Here is a 21182-nt window from a genome sequence, read left to right on the forward strand (position 1 = left end):
TACTTTGAAAGGAAAGACAAAAGTAACTCGTTTATCGTTTATTGGTACTTTAAACTGAGACAAAAACCTACATTTTAACTAAGTTGAATCCTCTAAGCCTTACGTTTATTAAATACAGAGAGAAGCATATTTCTATATTACAAAAGTTACCGGTAATTATTCATTCATTATAATTAGCTAGTTGTTGAATATTCCACACTAAAGAAAGTTAAAGGAGGCAAAGGGAGACAGTTTACAAAATATATGACTATACTTTTAGCATATGACTATATACCATTAACTAGTTACTTATATTGAGATTTAGCTAATCACATTTATTTTAGCCGTCACTGACTAAGGGTGAATATACATTTAAAAGGCCAAAAATATGATATCTCTATCTACGTTTACATACATACATACATACATACATACATACAGTACAGGTACAAACGTAGAATGTACAGATGAATCACATTCCGTGTGGACCATTGGGCCCACCATTAGAGCTTTGTTCGCTCCCCTTTGAGTAACTCATCTGGTACTGGCTCGCACCAGCCGTGAACCTCAGCGTCACGATGTTGTGTTTCAGATATAAGATGGTTCAGAATGCGTTCCGCTGACTGCAGATTGGACATGGCCGTATCCATCTCCGACACACTGCAATCCATCTGCCTCACGTGCGCAGTGTCCCTGTTGCTTTTCAGGTGATGGATGAACTCATTATCGAAGTCATGAATAGCTCCTGCTCCTCCTGAGTGGTGCAGGTCCATCATGGCCTCTGTACCTCGGAGCTCTTTGGGCATCGAGTGACAAGCCAAGGGGATCTCTTCCAAACTCGCCGACCGGACAAGAACAGCGGAGCCTAGACTTGGATTTGTGGTGATCTGGAAGGAGCTTTGACATGTCACGATGTTGGAGAGATTAGTGTGTGTGAGCGGCAGAATTTCATTGTGGACAGTAAACTGCAGGTGAGGTATAATCGAGGGACGTGATGAATTTGATTGAAATATGTCTTCCCTTCCCGACTCACTGGTCTTATCCTCATCACTCTCTCTTTGTCTCCATGCTTGGCCTCGGTTAAAACCTGTCAAAACAAATCTAGGCGTTTCCTCACCTATCTCTGACCAATCAGATTCCTCCTCCTCGGGGACTGACCCTAGAGACTGTTCCTGCCCTGCAACTTTGTCCTGAGCACAATTCAGACTGTCCATGAACTGAACTGGTGGAGGGGCAACCGGAGGAATATGACGTTGTGTTGCCTGTAAATTAAAATGAAAAAGAGAAATAATTTTGAGTACATGCCAAGATATGAGATATGACGGGGATCTTACGTCGCTTGTGTCCACGCTGTTGACAAACTTTGCGTCAGCCAGTTGTTCTGTTAAAGCTGAAACGTGTTTGTTTAGCCTTTCGCGTTCCCCTTCCATATTTTGGGCCTGTTTTAAAACAAGTTACTTTTGAGGATACAAATATTCATCGCTTTTTGCTATGTTGAATAAATGTGGTTGTTTTACCACCGAATGAAGTTTATGCTCCAGCACAGTTTGTTGTGTTGAAGAGCAGTTGTCATGTAATCTAAAATGATACGTGCAAATAGATGATCTTATTGTAGGTCTGATGATGACATTTTGTTCTGTTTGCATTACCTCTTAAATCTGTCCGTGAGGTTACTGAGCTCCATGCGTGTCCTCTGAAGCTCGGCCTCCAAACTGTGACGAGTGCTCATGAACTCCTCTCCCAAGCACTCCACTCTCACCGCGGTTTGAAACAGACTCTGCTGCAACCCCTCATTCTGTTCTTGTAGTATTCTGTTGGATATTAGATTTGATCAAAATAAATACAAAAAATGTATGTTGTAATTTTATTTAAAAAAATATTACACTTTAACATCTAGTCCCATGGCTACAAATGATTGGTCATTTAGATTTATTATTATTTTTCACTATTTTCCAACTCACATTATTTGCCCCATTCCATCTGCACTTTCCTGTGGTGAGCAAAAGTAGAGTTAAAGTTAAAGTTAGTAAAATAATAACACAAGTAAATAAAAACATGTAAACATTTTGATCTGTAATAAGCTATTTAGTGTATAATATGTTATTAACCAAAAAAAGTCATCATCCAATCCACTGTCCACCTCAAATAAGTACATTGACCTTGGAACACAGGACAAATGCTGTATTGATCCCCTGGTGAATAGTTCAATTAAGAATCCATCTTTAATTAGGTTAGCATGCAACTTCGACTGGTACCAGACCACAAATAAACGTTATGTCATATGTTATGTCATACTTTATGTAACACGTTACTGAAGCTTGTCTGTTCCTCGTCCTGACTGGATGCACTGGCAGGTCTAGAAGATTTTTCTGCTGGTTTTCCTTGGGAGCCAGTGTGGCACTGGTTTGTTTTGGAATGGATCTGGGGGGATTCAGGACCAAAGTGTGAGTTACAGTGTCTCTCAGGGTGTTTCGAGTGGCCCACATTATGTGTATGGAGATGACTGAACTCCTTGCAATCATCTCCATGGTGATAGTGCTCATTGTGATGGTCTCCATGGTGATGGTGATGCGGCTCACTGTGATGGTCTTTCTGGTGATGGTGGGGCTCACTATAAGGGTCTCCATGGTGATGAGGTTCACTGTGATGGTCTTTCTGGTGATGGTGATGGGGCTCACTGTGATGGTCTCCATGGCGATGGTGATGCGGCTCACTGTGATGGTCTTTCTGGTGATGGTGGGGCTCACTATAAGGGTCTCCATGGTGATGGGGCTCACTTTGATGGTCTCCGTGGTGATGGTGATGGGGTTCACTGTGATGGTCTTTCTGGTGATGGTGATGGGGCTCACTGTGATGGTCTCCATGGCGATGGGGCTCACTGTGGTGGTCTCCATGGGGATGGGACTCACTGTGATGGTCTCCATGGTGATGGGGCTCACTGTGATGGTCTCCATGGCGATGGGGCTCACTGTGGTGGTCTCCATGGGGATGGGGCTCATTGTGATGGTCTCCATGGTGATGAGGTTTACTGTGGTTGTCTCCATGGTGATGGGGCTCTTTGTGGTGGTCTCCATGGTTGTGGGGCTCACTGCGATTGTCTCTGTGGTAATCAGGTTCATTGTGATGGTCTCCATGGTGATGGTGATGGGGCTCATTGTGAAGGTTTCCATTATGATTCTCTCCATGGTGAGGGTGATGGGGCTCACTGTGATGGTCTCCATGGTGATGGGGCTTACTCTGGTGGTCTCCATGGTGATGGGGCTCACTGTGATGGTCTCCATGGTGATGGGGCTTACTCTGGTGGTCTCCATGGTGATGGTGCTCATTGTGATGGTCTCCATGGTTGCAGGGCTCACTGCAATCCTCTCCATGTTGATGGGGCTCATTGTGATGGTCTCCATGGTGACGGGACTTGCTGTGATGGTCTCCATGGTGATGGTGATGGGGCTCACTGTGATGGTTTCCATGGTGAGAGCGATGCTCTCTGTGATTGCCGTCTTTATAAAATTGGGACTCTTTTTGATGATGGGGGCATGGTTCAAGGTGGTCTTTATCACCATGGCGATGTACAGATTCATTTTGGTGGTGAGGATGCTTACTGTGATCATGTGCATATTGTTTGTTATGGTGGTGTTTTCTCAAGTGGGATCCATGGTAATCTTCAATCTGGGGGCGATGTTCTCTGCGTTGATGATGGTTATGGCTGTGGGTGTGATGTTGAGTCTCACTATGATGAAGATCACCACGGTGCTCTTCTTGGTGATGTTCTTGTTCACTGTGGCGATGGTCTGGGCTGTAATGATTTCTATGGTGACTTTTGGTAACATTTCCTTTGTTGTCATCTCTAGTGTCACTATGGTGTCTGTGATATGCAGGTGATGTTGAATGTTCTTTTAAGTGAGAGCTGTGACTTGGATAAGTGTCTCCATAATCAGTTTGACTTGAGTTACGATTGGAGACATTGTGCCCATAATCTTTATGATGATGAGTTGTGCTGTATTGATGATCATTATAATGGCAATGACGATGATTTTTATGGTGCCGACTAGTTTTGTGGTGGTCATTGTTGTAGTAAGTAGAACTGCGACGATGTTGGTAATTATTCTCATTACTTGGACTGCCATGCCGGTGATGATGGCAGGGATGATGGTGGTGCTTGTCTGATGGTGAGCAGGAGCGATGGCGATAGGACCATGACTGATGCCTCTTGAAACTGCGCCTTGTCTTGTGATCCGGTGAGCCTACTGAACGGTGACTGTAGTGCCTTTGGTGAGAATGTGAACGCTTAATGCTGCTTTGTGAGTGTTTGCCTGAGCTAGCTGAATCTGCACTGCCTTGCAAATGTGTCTGTTGTTCTTGTTTCATCTTGCTATTTTCAGGATTTGAAGATCCGGCAGAACCCTGTACTGGACTGTGAGGCCTTTGTGCTTTGGTCACTCCGAGGGTCGTGAGTCTCATTGGACTAAGCACCTGCCGAGTAATCTCATTAAGAAACGCGGAGAATTGAATTTTTTCCTTCACTATATTTCTAGCTTCATTTTTTCTCTCGTCTTGTTCTGCTCCATGTGGTTCATTTTGCTTTGGTCTTGCAAGGGACTCCATTGATTTAGCTTTGCGGATACTTTCATCTCTAAGATTTTTCTGTTGTCCTTGGCAGGAACCACTTTGAGGCGTTGAGCCGTGTATTTGATTTCTGTCCAAATGTTCGTCCTTCTCCAACAAGGGGGCAGTGTCATCGCATTCATCAAAATATCTGGTTTTCCTGGAGATATCCGTGCATGAGCGGGAATGTTGAGGTTTGATCCGTGGATTTGAACGTTCACTGTCACTCTCAGATGAAGAGCTGGAAGAAGAGAAGGATGTAGATGAGGAAGATGATGATGAAAATGAGGAAGAAGTAGATGAAGATGAAGATGAGGACGATGTTATGGAAGTACTTGAGGTGGAAGAACTGCGATGGCTTTGTTTGTGAAAATGAGAGGGGTGATATTGGTTGTCATGGAGAGGGTCATTAAAAACGCTGTCCTCTGTGGTTGAATGAGTACTGTACAACAAAACATAAACAAAACAGGTGTCAAAACATACTTTTTTATTTTGTAAAGAAAACATGAAATATACTTACTCGTGGCTGTCATTGTCATCTGAGTGTTTGTAATAATGGTTTTGAGTGTGGTTCTTCACTTGTGGAGACCTTTCCATCTTCTGACCTTTGATTGTTTTCATTTTGTGTTTGATTGGTTTAGAACGTTTCTCCATCTTCCTCTGAGTGTTTGCTGGTGCCCAAAAAATACACTTAACTGCAAAAAAGTAAAATTGATTAAATCAAGTCACAGGATGCACAAATTGCACTGACAACAATACAACCATTTAAGAGAGTTAAGTTGAATGTACTTACATGAACTGATTGAAGAGGAAGAGGTGTTCATTCATATGATGTTGCAGAGACCACTGATCTGTCGTGCGTCCTCTTTATAAACTGTACTGGGAAACCACCAATGAAACTCGCACACACTTATTGACATCTACTCAATCGATCATCCAATGATACAGTCAGCAGAAATGACACCAGCTTTTGCATTAAATATAGATTTTGAGAGCAATGTGTACATTTCTGGTTCAAATTTATTCTAATATATACTTCCAACCATAAGCAATATTGTTTAAACATACATATTTTTTGAATATATTTCAGGAGTACTTTTGTACTTTTTGTCAAGCAATATGAAATTGCAACCTGATAAATCTTTAGTTTGTAGCCTTGTATTAATTTCTAAATAAATGAACGTAAAGCCTTCATAACTGTTCAGTCTACAATGTCTGTCTCTGCCCTGGAGCTGACCAGTACTGCAGTGAAGTTCTGTTAACTATCAGTCAATATTGACTGGATTGCCCCTATTATGTCAGAACAATATCCATCCTGATAAGTCACAGGCAAATGGGTACACTGAATCTTAATTTAGTGACAATGACAAAGATTACAATATTCAATTACACAGCTGAATAGGTTTTGACAAAGTGAAATAACACTTTAAATAATTCTTCTGCAAAATATTATGCTTAACTTTATGTAGCAAGATGTGTCGTTTAACCAAATGTTTTATAACATGTGATTATTGTTGCCTTGGGCTTCTTTCCCTGCATCAATGAGAAACCCAAGTGAACCAATGTCATCCATAACTGCTTTGGAAAGTTCAGTGGAAAGGTTGAATGGCACGACAGACCTTCACGTGATACACAACCAAGTGTTGGCCCATTACTGGCACTACCTGGTTAATAAGATCGTCAGTATTACAATGATTTGGCAGAGGCTGCATGTAATGTTACATAATCAAAATTACACTTTATTTCAGTTAGTCACCCTAGTGCCTCGTTCAATGCATGATACCAACTATCATTAGTTTAAAATACACGATTGCTTCTATAGAAGATAATTGTACAAATCTTAAACAAAAGACCAAAACAGTCAAGACTAATCACAAATATTATTTGCAATTTAATGTAGTCGAGTTGAGGAAATGCATCAGAAAAAATACATTTACATCTGTAGCTCATTTAAAAGGAAGCTACTCAATGTCCATAACTTGCGTTTGTATATTAATAATCATAAAGCCACCAAAAATGCACACAATTTTGTGTAACCCATCCGGTTTTAAATGTCAAAATGTCATACGTAAAAGTTGTTTCAGTTGTGTTGAATCCACCAATTTCTCCTTTTAATAGATGTATGGTTGCAGGATTTGAACAAATAAATACCCACCACTCATTTTAAATCTGTAATCCCATTAAAAATAAATGTCTCCAGTTTTTGTGTTGTAACACAGGCAGCAACATTTCCATTCTGGAGAAGCCCCACATCTCTTTCCACTCAATACCATTAATTAGCTCCCTCTGTCGGACCAACTAGGTTTAAAGTCACACTGTTGCACAGTCCACAGTATTAAAGGCTGTGTCAAGGCAAGCACTCAATGCTTGTTCTCAGTATTTCCCTACACGGATGTTGGGGTTAAGAAGAGGGTCTAAATTTGGGTCTGAGCCAGCTGAGGCCCGTCCAAGTTTAGCCATGATGATGATCAAAGTGAAAAATCCAAGAACTCCAACCAAAAGAAACATGAACATCCGCTGCTTCCACGTCAGATTTGTACGTTTTCCTCCAGTACGGTTCCTGTGAGAGAAGAAAAATAGTTATTGGTAATATTCTGAGATACCTGGTGACATTTCATATCAATTACTAACTTGAGAACTTGTGCAAACCAGCTCAGGGCTGGTCTCCTTCTGTATTTGTCATCATCAAAGTCGATCTGTGTGACTGAGCTGTGGCCAGTGTCTCGTGTATCATAGATCTTTCTTGGAGATGAAGCTAAAACAACATGACATTATCTGATATTATTATGTTACTACAGTAGCAGGTCATATGAGAAGCATGTAACAGTTCATCACCTGCATGTATTGTGAGGGTGTCATTAATATTGGCTTTATTAAAGTTTATAACGGCATGCTCTTTGTTAGTTTCTTCTCCATTTTTCTGTGTATCTCCAAGTTCCTCCTGCACTGTGGCAGAAATAGTGTTTGTTGGATTTGTTGAAGGGATTTGTTGAAGACTGGTGTTGTAGGAATGACTTGGGTAGGCTTCACTTTGTTCCCGGGCTGCGACACATAGACGAAACAATAACCCAGAATTGCTTTTATTAAAATTGCATAACAAGAATAATTCATGATATTGTGGCATAATGAACCTTTAAACACACCTTCAAATGTTGACCAGTCATTGTAATCGGTTACATCAGGAGCTTTAGTTTCATCCAGGTCAACAAGATGCTCTTCAATCTGTCAGAACATGAGTTTGTTATAATTTTACTTAGTCATTAATTTATGTAAAGAGGTAACCAGATCTTACCAGAGGTAGACCTAACCCGGCTCTAGCCCAATTAACAGATGATAGCTGTTCTTTCAACACATCTGCAATAGGACTGGCCAGGTTAGACGGGGGAAATACTGGACCCTGACAGGCGGGACACTGGTATCCTGCTGGAGCCGTGTGGAGAGGCAACCGGGAAGCCAAATTATTAAGACAAGACCAATGGAATACATCTGTGAGGGAAAAAAATAATAATTCATCATTATTTGTACTTGCCACAATGCTGCTAAAACGGGGGACAAGCACCTACTCGAGGGCCACAAACCAGTGAACTATAATACATTTATATGTGCTTGGGCCCCAAGTTTCTTTCTATAGGAACATTTGGGCCTTGAGGTCAGAAAGGTCTACACAGAACAGCAAATTGAAGACAAATATGAAGCTATAGAAAGTGACTCTTCACTCACCATAGCACACCAGTCTGGCAGTGTCTTGATCTGCCAGTGGAGTGTCACAAAGAGAACAGTTTGGATTGTAGTCGCTGTCTTGAAGCCATTGCAGATATGACTGGACTATACACTGGAGAACAAAATAATTTGTGCAAGTCATTTATGGTTGAAATCCTTCACACAAATCATATATTTCACAAACCTTGTTATGGTTAGAGACCAGGCAATGTTCACACACATTGACACGATGCTCAAAGCAAAATAAGTTGGTGACCTTCCTCTTTGGACACTTGCAGAGCCCCATAGCGAATTATACTGCGACAGAAACAAATGCCTTTAGTATCAATTTCTGATAGATTATTGTCATGTGACTATGTGTGGCTCGTATGTCTCAACTACGCATTGATCTAATCATCACAGTATGTACGTCATTGTCTGAATGCTTCTATTCATTTGCTTTTTCAATGTATACAACAGTCTTCCAACGGGCAACATCGGCTTAATGCTCTTTAACAGACTTCATAGATGAAACGAACTTCATAAATGAAACAGTCACTCATTATAGCAGGAATATGCTTCTGTAGCTTTGCTAGAAGCTGTTGCATAGCCATGCTTCATCAACATGAAGCATCTTCACAAGCGTAAATACGTCTAAATATAATACCTCAGACGTGTAAACAAGACTCAGTCGAGACCGGTACGTCCCAGAGATTTCTCCACCGTTGTCATTTGTGCTTATTTCTTTAATATCTGATAGTGCAGAAGCTGTCAGTAGCAATGATAGTTGCTCTGATCATTTAGCCGCCCCTTTACCATGGAAGTAAGATCCTTTCCTCTTTCTGTTTTGTGCCACGTCTCTTCCGCTTTCTCTTCTTCGTGTTTCCAACACAAAAACACTTGCGCCCTCTAGCGGAGCACATGTCCATGCAGGACTATTAAGGTATTATTGTTCTCAATCTAAATCATGAAGCCTATCTTGACCATGGATGTAATATACTATCGATCTTGATATTAAAAGGGGGCGTTACTTTATAATTTTGGCATTCACCGACAACAAGAATTACATTTGCATATTTTTGTTGATTAAAAAAACTTAGTAACAGTAGGTGCAGTACATGTGTTTGGTCAGAAGATGGTGCAGTGTGGACATAAAGCACATCGGCTCTCAGTCGTAAGAGGAATTTAAGTTCAATGAGGCACCAATTTCTATGCTTACTGATGATGATACTAACCCTTTATTGGTAAAATGTCAACAGTAGCCTACGTCATAGGCCTACATAGACATGTAACATGGAACAAAGTGGAAATTTGTCCGGGTTAGACTAGACTGCATAGTCTAATAGCAGTTTACTTTCTACTAGTTTGACTTGTATCACTGATCACTTTATGGACAGAAAACACACTTTTGAAGAAGAGAAGGCTATATGTGCTTATACAATTAAAAACATGTGTCATAAGGTTTGGACAGTGCAAAAATATGAATGCACATTAATGATAATGTTTTCTGTTACAGTGGAGTTGTTGAATAGTCTGTTGGAGACTGAGCTCCCCTATCCATCAGGATTGTCCATAATGGAATGTAGTTTGTCCAATGTCTTCCTGTCCCTCAGACCCTCACAGTCCCAAACATCATCAGGTCCAATCACCTGTCCAACATGCAACACTGTGGCTAGTACTCTTTCTCCCATCAACCCCCCCCCCCCCCCCCAAAAAAAAAACTGCTGTAGGGCCCACTGCTCCTGACAGGTTGACCCATCGAACCCATCCTTTGAAGGATGGGTTCGATGCACAGGACAAATTCCCTATGGGGACAATAAACTTTCCTTTAACCTTAAGCAGCATTCAGTTCAGTCAGGATTTAATCCTGATTTAGGGCAAGTTTAGTCCCTTGAATTGTAGTCCTGGCTTCCTGGAAAGCCACATATTTTGTTGGTGCTACATAGATAGTTATGATATGTCAAAAAGTGTTGTAGACCTGAGTCTATTTAAATCATTTAAAGTAACCTATAACTGTATTTATGTTACACTGTTATGAAAATATCCAATAGTTTGCTCGCATGAACATTGCCATTCCGGTCACACACCACCATCAGTGTGGCATTAACACAATTCAAAGCCATTTCAAACCCTAAGTGATAATGGCATTGTTGTGTGCATGTCTCTGCATGTCTCTGCATGCTCATCTATAATAATGCTCCTGCTCAGTCTTTACATGTGTGCTTGTGAGGGTAAATGACCATGGATATATTTGAAAATGAGGGTACAGATTTTTCCTTTCACAGTTCATTGCACATATGAATTGGCTGCAGAGAGGAGTAATGGGAGCAAAATGAGAAAATAAAACGCAAAAGCCCACAATCCAAGAGGTGCCAATGAGGGAGGGAAATTCACTCTATATCATCGTATAACATTTTACTATGTGTTGAAAATAACAAGTCTTTTAATGTAGCGCTGGGAAGTAAAATTTTCCATTACGCTCCCGTTCAGCTGATGTGCTGCTGCCATAATCACTCGTACAGTCATTTGCTTTTAATAGTGCTATATTTCTTTAACTAAGCAAAATGTACTTTTTTTTTTTTTTACACAGAGCTACGTATAACAAATGTCTCTTAAAAATCGACTCTGTACCCTTTTACTAGAATAGCTTCTATTAAAATAGAATGTTTTTTTCAGTTTGCAAGCAGATAATCTGAATATGTAAAGCAAATGAACTTGTAATGTCCTTTGAGACACACATATAAATCACTGTCAGGGGTATGAGGACATGAGGAAAGGGCACACAAAATGCAGTGGAGCTATCAGATGTAGAGACAAATGACAGAGACAGTGGAGGACGAATCAGGCCTGCAGCTCTGAGACGGCTCAGGGAGAGGGAGGCCCGCTGATTGATTGAGTCTGGCGTTATTGATCAGCTATCAGCTCCATCTGTGAGGGTGAGCGTTAACATTCAGGTACTGGCCTGTGAAATGAATCAGAGAGCCAAGTTAAACCGTACAGGTGCACACATATGATAAACATATATCAAGTTAATTTTGTAGCCATTAGGACTGTTAACAGTGGTAAATAATGCACTTCTATTTAGATTCTATTATCTGCACAATGGTTTTGGATTGGATTTGATTTGAACAGAGGTTCTAACACACACCAACGTTATTGTGCTGACAATAAAAGCTCAAATTGAAACAATGCTATTTTTACATAACAACGTTAAAATGGACTGCACATGCCATAGCTCCAGGCCCACCTGACCTGTGTGCTTACGGAAATAGGGGAATAAACAGACTTACATATGAAAGGTTAGACTACGCATTTAAAATGCTGTATAATGTTGGCTAACATGGTTATGTTTAAAATGTTGATTTAAAAATAAAGAAAATATCATCTATGCCCCAAAGTTGCACTACTTTGGTGTATATGTTATTTTCTGGTTGGACATGAGCAACAGATGTGACATAATTCACACATAATTCCCAGTAAATTGCCATGTGCAGATTGCCAGACAACTCAGTCACCCTCATTCACACTCACTTCAGTCCCAGAACTTTGTCAGGTTTACTCTGTTCACATTTAACCTGGCAGTTGTCTCTCTGCACTACATCATCACTACAGCAATGTGCTGCATCATTTACGCTAAATGAAAATGGAACTGCAGAGTGTAACCATGGAAACCAAGCTTGTAACATAAGAAATGAGCAGTGGTACTGGCATTTCTTTGGCTTCATTCACAAATACACCTTCCCTGCACAAGGCCTGGTAATTCACCAGGGATATTACCAGATGAAAAATGCAGGGGATTCAGTTTGGCTTCACTCGCATGTCCCTGCTCTGGCAACATGCCAGCTTCACAGGTCAGACTGCCTGTGTGAATGGGGCATAGCAGGTAGTAGAGGTAATCCCATTAGTGTCACTTAGCAACCATAATGTAAACAAGGAAAATATACAATAGTAATGGAAATATATTACAGTGCCTTTATTTTTTAAAATAAATTTCAAACCAAGCAATCAGAATTTTTCCCCCTTGTTTGTAAATTGTCCCTGCATTTGGGAATATCGTGTATTGATGGTATTCCTGTAATGTTCAACTTTTTTTCCTCAATTTTTCTTCACAACCTGCCACTTGACTGACGTAAATAGGGATGTCAAAACTATTGAAATCAGATAATAATTGATACTAATACTGGTATTGAAACCGGATAGTCATTTGAATTACAGATCACTAATTATCATTGGTATCAAAATCGATTTCGAAAGATAATCGTGACAAAAGTATGTAAAGCAATGGTAGGCTACTATCCCAAACAAAAACATATTTAGAAAAATATACACGCTTCAAATTAGTTCAGATAAAAAGGTATTTGCATTCACTGTTTCTCAAACGTGATACATTCCTACAAACAAAAAGAAGCAAATTTTGCTATTTCAGATGTTTTCACTGAAAATATATCATTCCATCATCATATAAATATTCTTTATGTCTTCTCTAATTGCATGTACATGTTTGGTTTTCCTTTTGGCCTCCTCTATACATAGCGTCAACGTAATTACTGTGTTAGTTATACTTGCCTCTCGCTACATTTGATGTCGGACAGCAAAACATCATGAGCATCTCCTTTGATATGCACATGCCGGATCTATTCAGCCTTAACATTTGCGAAGCCATATTATTTTCACAATCTGACATTGCTGAGCAGTAAACACTGATAAGTTTGTGATCCCAATGAGATTTGTTACCAAAATGGCATTTTTACCCAATTTGTCCAGCCTCATCTTGTCCTATTATATTTTTTATTATAATTATTATTTTGTGTGTGTGTTCTGTGTTTTTTCTTGTCTCTCTCTTTTTTTACTTTTTGGATATGTGATTGTACATTTGATTTGTGTTTTTCTTGAAAAAAAAAAAAAAAGAGAGAGATTTGTCCCCAAAACTATGCAACAAGCATCACCAAAGTCTGAATACATTTGCTAAAAGATAACAAACAGCAGCGACCCCACAATATCTTTCAGGTTAAAACATTGCCAGAAAGTTTGCAAGGTAGAAACATGTGATCATTTTAAAACATAAATTTAATCTTGTTGAATTTGAATTAAGCTGTTAATCAATAATCAGAAAATCCAAAATAATAATTGTGATTTGTTACATTAATAAGGATGTCATGATATCAATTATTAGGAAAAGAAATAACACAATATTACAATTATTCACGATTGTTGGAAAACACTGACATACTTGATTTTTTTCCCAAGTCTAATTTTATGTAATTAAACTTTCTGAATGAAAAAGTAATTATATTCTCACATAAACAGCCAAATTAAAAAAGAACTTGTGCATGTTTTACTTTTGAAGTTTAGATTGAACCGAAATGACTTATAGTTGCTGCCAACGATTCTCGCCATTATATTTTGTTATTGTTTTGGGACCGTAAAATTCCCACGTTACAATTTTTGGAAGCAGAAATGTATAATTTAATTTAATTTCATAAGAGGATGTAAGCATAGATTTAAAGTGCACTCTTTTGTTTATGTCATAACTGTTTCTGCTGGTCACATACTCAGGTGAAGATTGTCTTTTAAACCACATTAATAAAAGTCAATTACCTCCCCTGTTTGTCAATCGCGATGCGTCTTCTCCTAGTTGTTGTAACTCTCAAATGTGAAATTGGGACATTCCTAGATGTGAGCAATGTCATTGTCAAGTTTATCAAACACAACAGGACAAATGCCCAATGGCCCTCGGAGCAGTACGGATCTGCGTTCCCTCTTGTTTGTGCGATCACTGCAAATGAAGTGGAATCAGATCAGCTCTCATAAGCACATCGGCTCATTTGAAATGTAATTAACGCACAGACACTGTGGCTATATCAGGACAGTGGCAGAGAAATCCATCAGGGCCTTGCTCCCAATGAAATGGAATTGACTGATTGATTTATGTATGTGGAGTGAAGGGCACGGCGAGGGACAAAAGCCGGCGTCGAGGGGGAGAGCGGGTCAGGGGAGGGGTGAGGAAGGTATACACGCACTATCGAATCAGACAGAGACAAATGGAGTGTCTGAGTCAGAGGGAAAGAAATTCAGACAAATACGTGCTGACCTCAACCTTTTTTCCAGCTGATCAATAGGAGGATACAGCAGTGTACAGTAGTGCGGAGGCATGAAGGAGGGTCCCGTCTGTGCCGCTCACAATAAACATCCGAAAACAGTGACAGTGCCTGCTGGACTCCGCTCTCTGGCCGCCTAACCTTTGCAGAGGCCCCGATTACATTTCCCAACCGTAATCCTATAAAACACAGAGAGGTCTAGAGCACTTAGAGCGGCCACTGTGTCACTGCAACAAGACGGGGCAAGAGCAGTAAGCAGATTCAAGGCTGAATGTACTTTAGGCTCGACATGGACTTTTGTATTTATATGTCCATTATCAACCTGATAGTTCATTGATAGTTAAAGGTGCTTTTGCGATCAAGGCAATGCACAATTCCTGTTCGTTAGTAAAGTTCTATGAAAATATGGTTGTACTTTTCTGCTTTTTTTCTGAGTATCTTTACTTCCAAAGTACTTCCCTCATGGTTTATTCCTTCAGACTTTGGAAGTAATATAACCATCTTTCCAATGCTTTAATGTTTACCAATTTCCCAAGTTTTGACAAAATAATGGCGAAACAAGTTCAAATTTGCATAGATCAACAGAGTAACTTCTTGTCTCCATGGACCCCAAAAGCAGTAACATTGAGCACAGTGTAGTTGTTGCACACTACTAGGCTGCAAAGTACCTCAATAGATGTAGCAATTAACTGTCAAAAATAATGTTCGTTTTTTACATTTACTGATAGTCCAAAAATGTTATAAATGGTTATGTTGTCTCTATTACTTGTCTGCTACATAAATTGTTCCATTTAGGTTTCATGCTGCATACACTGCAACTTTCAGTAAAATGCTTTCTACTTCTTTGCATCGTTCCAGGTTTCTTTCAAATATTTCCTGTGCCAATTATGGAGACGAACCAGCAGGGCATTATTCAAATGCACATCGACCCAATGTTCAATTACCCGATTCCTCGCCATGACAGATGCCTCCTCTGGAGATGGAAAAACAGGGACTTTCCTCTTGTCCTTGGTGTGGGACCAGAGCAGGACTGAGGCCGGCTGCATTCAGGCTCCATCTGAACGTGAGGTGGGTCAAAGTGCTCCGATCTGTGTGAAGGTGTGCAGAGAGGAACTAGCCCACAGACGACAATAAGCTGTCACTGCAACTTAAAACACGCTATAATAATCACTGCTCAAGTCTCTGCGGGGCCAGTGTTATGTAATTACATCAACTTGGGAGAATGGGAGAATACTGATCAGGCTGTCACCAGTGAGTTTAGCCCTGGCTGTTAGCGTTTGGTTAAATTAGCATGGACCAACAACAGGATCACAGCAGGAACCCTGAAAAAAATAAGGACAGTTAGTGATGTGTCAGTACTCGGCTGTTTTGGTGGTAGACCTCTAAGAGAGAGCGTGCCAGATATAGTTGGGAAAAGGGAATATGTTGTATAATCAATTTGTAAAGCAAAAGTTACAGAATACTCTGTAATAACAAACATATTAACTCTTGCATAGTCCAGAATCCATCCAACTGAATGTGACGATAAGTAACTTTTACTCAAATAAGAGTTGCAAATTTAATATTAGTGGTACAAAGTAAGAAGTGGTCCAAGAAATTACTCGAGTAAAAAAGTTTTTTTTCATTCCACCAGTATTTCCCAGACCATGAAAATCCAAATGTAATCTTATCTGAAGGAGTGGTGCAAGAAATGCTCAAATTATTTAAAATTGTTAACTTAAAGCTTTTGTCACTTGGACTTACTCTCAATGGGAAGAGGAACCAAGACCTTCACTCAAGTAAAAGTAGTCTACTCTTACATTGAAGAGTATAATCATATGATGAAACTACTCAGAGAAGAACAATTTATTAAAAGGTTACTCAAGTACATGTATTTGAGTACTACCTACCTCTGGTTATAGTAGTCAAGAGACCGTTTGCTCTGAAGGCAAAGGCACAAGGCAAAGAGGTAAATGTACTGTGAGGATGATACAGTATACCTCCATCGTGTGGAATAGAAATGAGGAACAGAAAGGAATAGAAATGAGTTCATAATATGTCCGGCCCATGACTGAACATTATGGCTCACCATCTGTGGCACAAATTACGACGCGGCTCTGCCCAGTTTTACCTACGAGCTCAAATTGAACTTGGCCATTCAATGTCAGAACACAGTTAAAACCACCATCAAAAGGCTGTGGAAAACATCTGGTGCTGGAGAGACGTAATGGGCATCCAACCTCCAAATCCTCCTGCCTTCTAAAACGTCCAGAGGAGTGGTCCATCTGTTGAGAGGGCAGAGTGTTTTTGAAGTCAGCTGTCGACTGATTTAGGTTCAAAATAAAACCTGTCAGAAAGAAAGTTTTGGAGACATGGAATTGGCACATCAAATTTGGGTTCGTAAAATGTCAATTTTCAAGGTAATTTGGTCTTCTGATATATGGATATATGGATATATATAAATGTATTTTTGTTTCACAAACTGAGATGCTAAGTTCTTGGTCGCAGAGATGTAGTACCATCAGGGAGATCCGGAAACGCACTGACTAGACCGTAAATTGGGACAAAGGAGCACACAAACTCTCTCATACGGTATACCTGGGATACAGTTCTGAAAAGGTTGGACTGCAGATGGCGCTGTCGTCCCAATGCTCCAAGTATATACAGTGCCAACGTCTGTTTAAAATCAGCTGACTAGACTGATGTCACATTGAGTGCAGCCGAAACTGATGGTTTGATAGAATGATTTTTTAAAAACTGGTCCATTCATAAGAAACTATAGTAACGTAATATAAACATTAGCACATTAGCAACCTAAAAGTATTATTCTAAGCCTATGCTTGCCTGAATTCTGATATGGAACCCTCTGAGTTTAACCCATGACAACACAGCAGAGAGCACATTTATAGAAAACATTTATTAGACTTCAGATTACTGTAACACAACAAAAGGGAGAAATGGATCATTCAAAATAGTAATTTACAAAAACACTGAAGACATAATGGTTTGACAGAATATAAGTTGCTGCACCAGAAGTCCATGTTTCAGTTTGACCTTTTCTTGAACAAACCTGAAAGGCCTCCAGTCACAGTAAAGGAAAAACAATACATCACGCTCTCCGTTTAAATTTCAATACTTGATTGTATACACCTCGGATTTTAAATGATCTAAGTCTATAAGCCTCGCCAATGCATCCAAACAAATTACTGTTATTAACTAAAGCAGTTTTTTTTGTAGTTTTTTCTTCTTTTTTTTTAGCAAAACCTCATCTAAAATAAATGGCACTGCCCTGATCTCATTGCACAATAGTGCTGCTAAATTAGCTTTGATTCAGTGAAGTGCCACCTCTGCAATTCGGCTTGCATCAGTGTGATTACCACCACTTCAGATTTAAATAGCTCACTTCATAAAGATGCTACACTGATAACCTGCTTCACAACAAATGTGTTTGTCCAGGCCTACTCAGCCGTATGCATTGTACATTAGCTAATTAAATGGAGAAGGCATAGGGTAATAGAAGCAAATCGAAAACACAAAATGCAAATATTTTTGGACGTTTCAAATCGAATGTTCCTCTTGGGCCAGAAAGAGTACACAGAAACAGCTTGTTGTTGGTTAGAATCTCTCTAATCTCTATTCCAAAAACTCTTTGGGGTATTCTTGGGTAGCATGCTTCACCCACAAAGGCTTTCTAGAAGAGTGTGTTGTTATTTGCCTATAGGGTTGTCAAAAGTATCCACAATCAGATTCTGATCAATACTGAAATTGGTATACTAGAAAACTAGATACTCATTTGAACAAATATTAATACTAAAAATATAACATAAAAAAATGTTTTTTAATTATCTGTATGGTATCGAGAATTTAGTATAGTGCTTGGTATCAGAATTGAGTTCGACATTTGCCAATACCAAAGAAATTCAGGTTTTTAAATCAAAGGACCAATCAGACTCTTTCTATTAATCCAGGTGACACAAGCAGTACAAAGACTACATCAGTTTTCTCTGCAGATATTTCTGGGAATCCTTGAAAAATAAAGGTATCGACTTACACATTGAATATTAACTTTCATGCTGGTAAACGTGAACGAAAACCAAAATACTGCTTTCTTTTTCATATTTGTTGGTGCATAAAACAAAAGGATACAGAATAATTAGAGCCGGGAGAAGCAAACACTGCCAAAATAACACAGTCTATTCCTGTGTGTGGCGCACAGGTCCAGCCGTTAACAAGCAGAGCAGCCTCTCTCTCTGGAGAAGGGGATTATGTCCGACTCAATCTGCAGGGTTTGTTTGTAGACGTGCGGTCGATCAGTGGAGGAGAGGGCAGGGGGAAAAGTGAAAAAGAAGGCTAACATTTCAGGCTTTCCAGTGCCAATGTCACAAACTGGGCAGTCCAATTACACTGCCATTGCAACCTAATCACAGTTTAAATTTATGGAAAGAACTGGATATTAACCTTCCTCATATGTGCTTTTTTTTCTCCAATCCTCCATCAATAGATCCCTATGTTGTTTTTCCTGCAAGACAATGCAGTCCATACCAGAGATGTTTGAAAATTGATTTGTGGATTCAGTAATTACCCAAATGGTAATTTGTGATCTTTTAGTAGTCAGCTGCAGACACGCATCAATTAATTAAGATTTTATGAAACTTGTGGAACTCCTTTGAATTATAAAACCAAAATGAAAGTCCACTTGAATTGAAAAACAAATAGATAAATAAATTAGAATCACTTGAAGACAGCATGGACACAAGGCATGTGTCCTTAGAGTTATTATTCCAGTCAATATTAAGAATTTAAATATTTCATGTTTCTTTTCATTGCTTCAATTAACATGTATTAATTTACATGTTTCATACTTGCACTTCTGTTTGAATAGATCTTACAGAACCAAAACCAGGAACATTTTGCAGAAAAGTGTGTGACCCTTTGTAGATAGTAGTAGTAGTCTTGCCACTTGATTTGTATCCTCAGCTTGCACCTCATTAGCAAAACTTTTTCACACTTACTTGCTTGTTTCTCCCTGATAGTCTGTAGGCAAGCCTATCAGCTTTAACAGTTAAAATCTTGGAGAAAGCATTATTAAACTATCTGGGCCATCTGGGGTTCAGGCGGGCCCATCTGCTAGAAAACTCCATGGCAACATCTCGGAGAACTCCCTTCACATTGACCTGGCAGGGCCCCATTTTCACAAATAATTTCACATAATCATTTTAGTTCCTTGACACTGATCTCGGCACGAATAGATTTACTAGTGATTGTTCAAAATCTACAAACATGTTACAGGTCAAACTTGAGTTCTTGGTTGTTTGATGTTGTGATTTAGCTCAATGTGAGAATGAATAAACGAGTTTTATTATTAAAGAAAAGAGGCCAAACATTAAGGACACACTGTGCACTTGCAGCACTTTTGACACAGTGTCCTTAAACCCCATGGACACAGCACAAAGATGGATTTTAATCAGCCAGCCTCCTTCAATCCTAGTAAATGCAGCTTTTATTGAGTATTGATCAGCACACATAGAGCCAAAGTGATATTTGGGGGAAGGAAGTTATGAGAATTATGAAATGGTTTAATTTTGAGTCTTGGCAGTGCGTCTCATTTTTCATCACAGTGATCTGATGTGAGTGTTTGCATTGATTATGTTTCAAACTAAGAGTGACCCAATTTAAACCAAGTCTTCCGAATGTTTGTTGTATGGAAACCGCAACATGTCACAGAGTTATCAAGAACTTAAAAGTCATAATTATTGTCAAGATATAGTCCACAATAAATAAATTTTATAGTTGAACTTTGGGTATGACTGAAGCAGGAGCTGTGTTTGTGTTGCCAGCAGTAAATCAGACCTGCACAGAATTTCTCGACGTAGTCAGGGGTTGGAGGAGGTCCAGTTTGGGGACCAAAGTATCTCGTCTCTGTTGTTTGATGATGTTGTCCTGATGGCTTCATCAAACCTGGACCTGCAACATACACTGGGACGAGGCCAGGGTTCTCAACTGGAAAAGGTAACTTGCCCCCTCCAGGTGGGTGGGGAGTCCCTGCCTCTGCAGTGATGCGGTCCCTGTATCGGACTTTTATGTTGAAGAAGGAGCTGAGTCGAAAGGTAAAGCTCTCAATTTACCGGTCAATCTACGTCCCTACTCTCATCTATAGTCACAAGCTTTAGGTAATGACTGAAACAAAATTGCAGATACAAGCAGTCAATATTCTCTTCTTCCATGGGGTGGCTGGGTGTAGGAGCTCAAAATAGAGCCCTGGCTCCTCCACAGAGGAGCCAATCTGAGGTGGCACGGGCATCGTGTACAGTCTCCCTGGGGAGATTCGGGCATGTCCCCACGGGAGGTGAAACCGGGGAAGACCCAGGACACGCTGGAGGGACTCTCTCTCAGTTGGCCTGTGAACACTTCGGAATCCTCTTGGAGGTATTAAATGTAAATGCCTTATCCACAACCTTTTAAAGCCAAAGTAAATTACAATATCAAAGACTAAAAATAGTTAACTTTACTGACCCTTGATGTTGCTGTCATACATCTTGTACTTTATTATTTGCTAATATAACTCGCTGTGCTGTCTGTTAACCAACCAGCAAATGTAAAAATACATACTTGTCTGCACTGGCTCCCTGTGGCTCCCTGTGGCTCCCTGTGGCTCCCTGTGGCTCCCTGTGGCTCCCTGTGGCTCAGAGAATAGACTTTAAAGTAACTTTGCTTGTATACAAGTCTCTCCATGGCCTAGCACTAAAGTACACCTCAGACATGTTAGTGCCATATATCTCGGACTCTGAGGACCTCAGAGACCGGCCTCCTGCTGGTGCCAGAGTC

At 39.9% G+C, this 21182-nt stretch overlaps 2 protein-coding genes across 5 annotated transcripts; both read right to left on the reverse strand.

Moving 5' to 3' along the window:
• Nucleotides 1-474: 474 nt before the first annotated feature.
• LOC140361014 (uncharacterized) lies at nucleotides 475-5239 on the reverse strand. 2 transcript variants are annotated; one of them, XM_072446579.1, is made up of 7 exons: nucleotides 5102-5239; nucleotides 3392-5023; nucleotides 2275-3274; nucleotides 1941-1969; nucleotides 1629-1790; nucleotides 1497-1557; nucleotides 475-1418 (listed from the first exon to the last, which is right to left on the reverse strand). In XM_072446579.1, the coding sequence occupies exons 1-7, from the start codon at nucleotides 5233-5235 to the stop codon at nucleotides 483-485; spliced, it is 3954 nt and encodes a 1317-aa protein (XP_072302680.1). In that variant the 5' UTR covers nucleotides 5236-5239; the 3' UTR covers nucleotides 475-482. The 2 variants fall into 2 exon arrangements, with proteins under 2 accessions (XP_072302680.1, XP_072302679.1); XM_072446578.1 differs by having other exon boundaries at nucleotides 2275-5023.
• Nucleotides 5240-6452: 1213 nt separating this feature from the next.
• On the reverse strand, nucleotides 6453-9163 carry zfpl1 (zinc finger protein-like 1). Of its 3 annotated transcripts, XR_011926946.1 has the most exons (9): nucleotides 8948-9163; nucleotides 8486-8598; nucleotides 8302-8413; nucleotides 7874-8067; nucleotides 7725-7803; nucleotides 7417-7623; nucleotides 7213-7336; nucleotides 6723-7141; nucleotides 6453-6686 (listed from the first exon to the last, which is right to left on the reverse strand). XR_011926946.1 is itself a non-coding variant. In XM_072446580.1 (8 exons), exons 2-8 carry the CDS (start codon nucleotides 8585-8587, stop codon nucleotides 6955-6957), a joined length of 1005 nt encoding a protein of 334 aa, XP_072302681.1. In that variant the 5' UTR covers nucleotides 8588-8598; nucleotides 8948-9163; the 3' UTR covers nucleotides 6453-6954. The 3 variants fall into 3 exon arrangements, 2 of the variants coding, with proteins under 2 accessions (XP_072302681.1, XP_072302682.1); XM_072446580.1 differs by having other exon boundaries at nucleotides 6453-7141; XM_072446581.1 differs by having other exon boundaries at nucleotides 6453-7141; nucleotides 8486-8617; nucleotides 8948-9130.
• Nucleotides 9164-21182: the final 12019 nt, after the last annotated feature.

The sequence above is a fragment of the Eucyclogobius newberryi genome, unplaced genomic scaffold (genome assembly GCF_026437365.1).
Source record: "Eucyclogobius newberryi isolate DKJ021-1_F unplaced genomic scaffold, fEucNew1.0.hap1 SCAF_15, whole genome shotgun sequence".
In the NCBI taxonomy this organism is placed as follows: domain Eukaryota; kingdom Metazoa; phylum Chordata; class Actinopteri; order Gobiiformes; family Gobiidae; genus Eucyclogobius; species Eucyclogobius newberryi.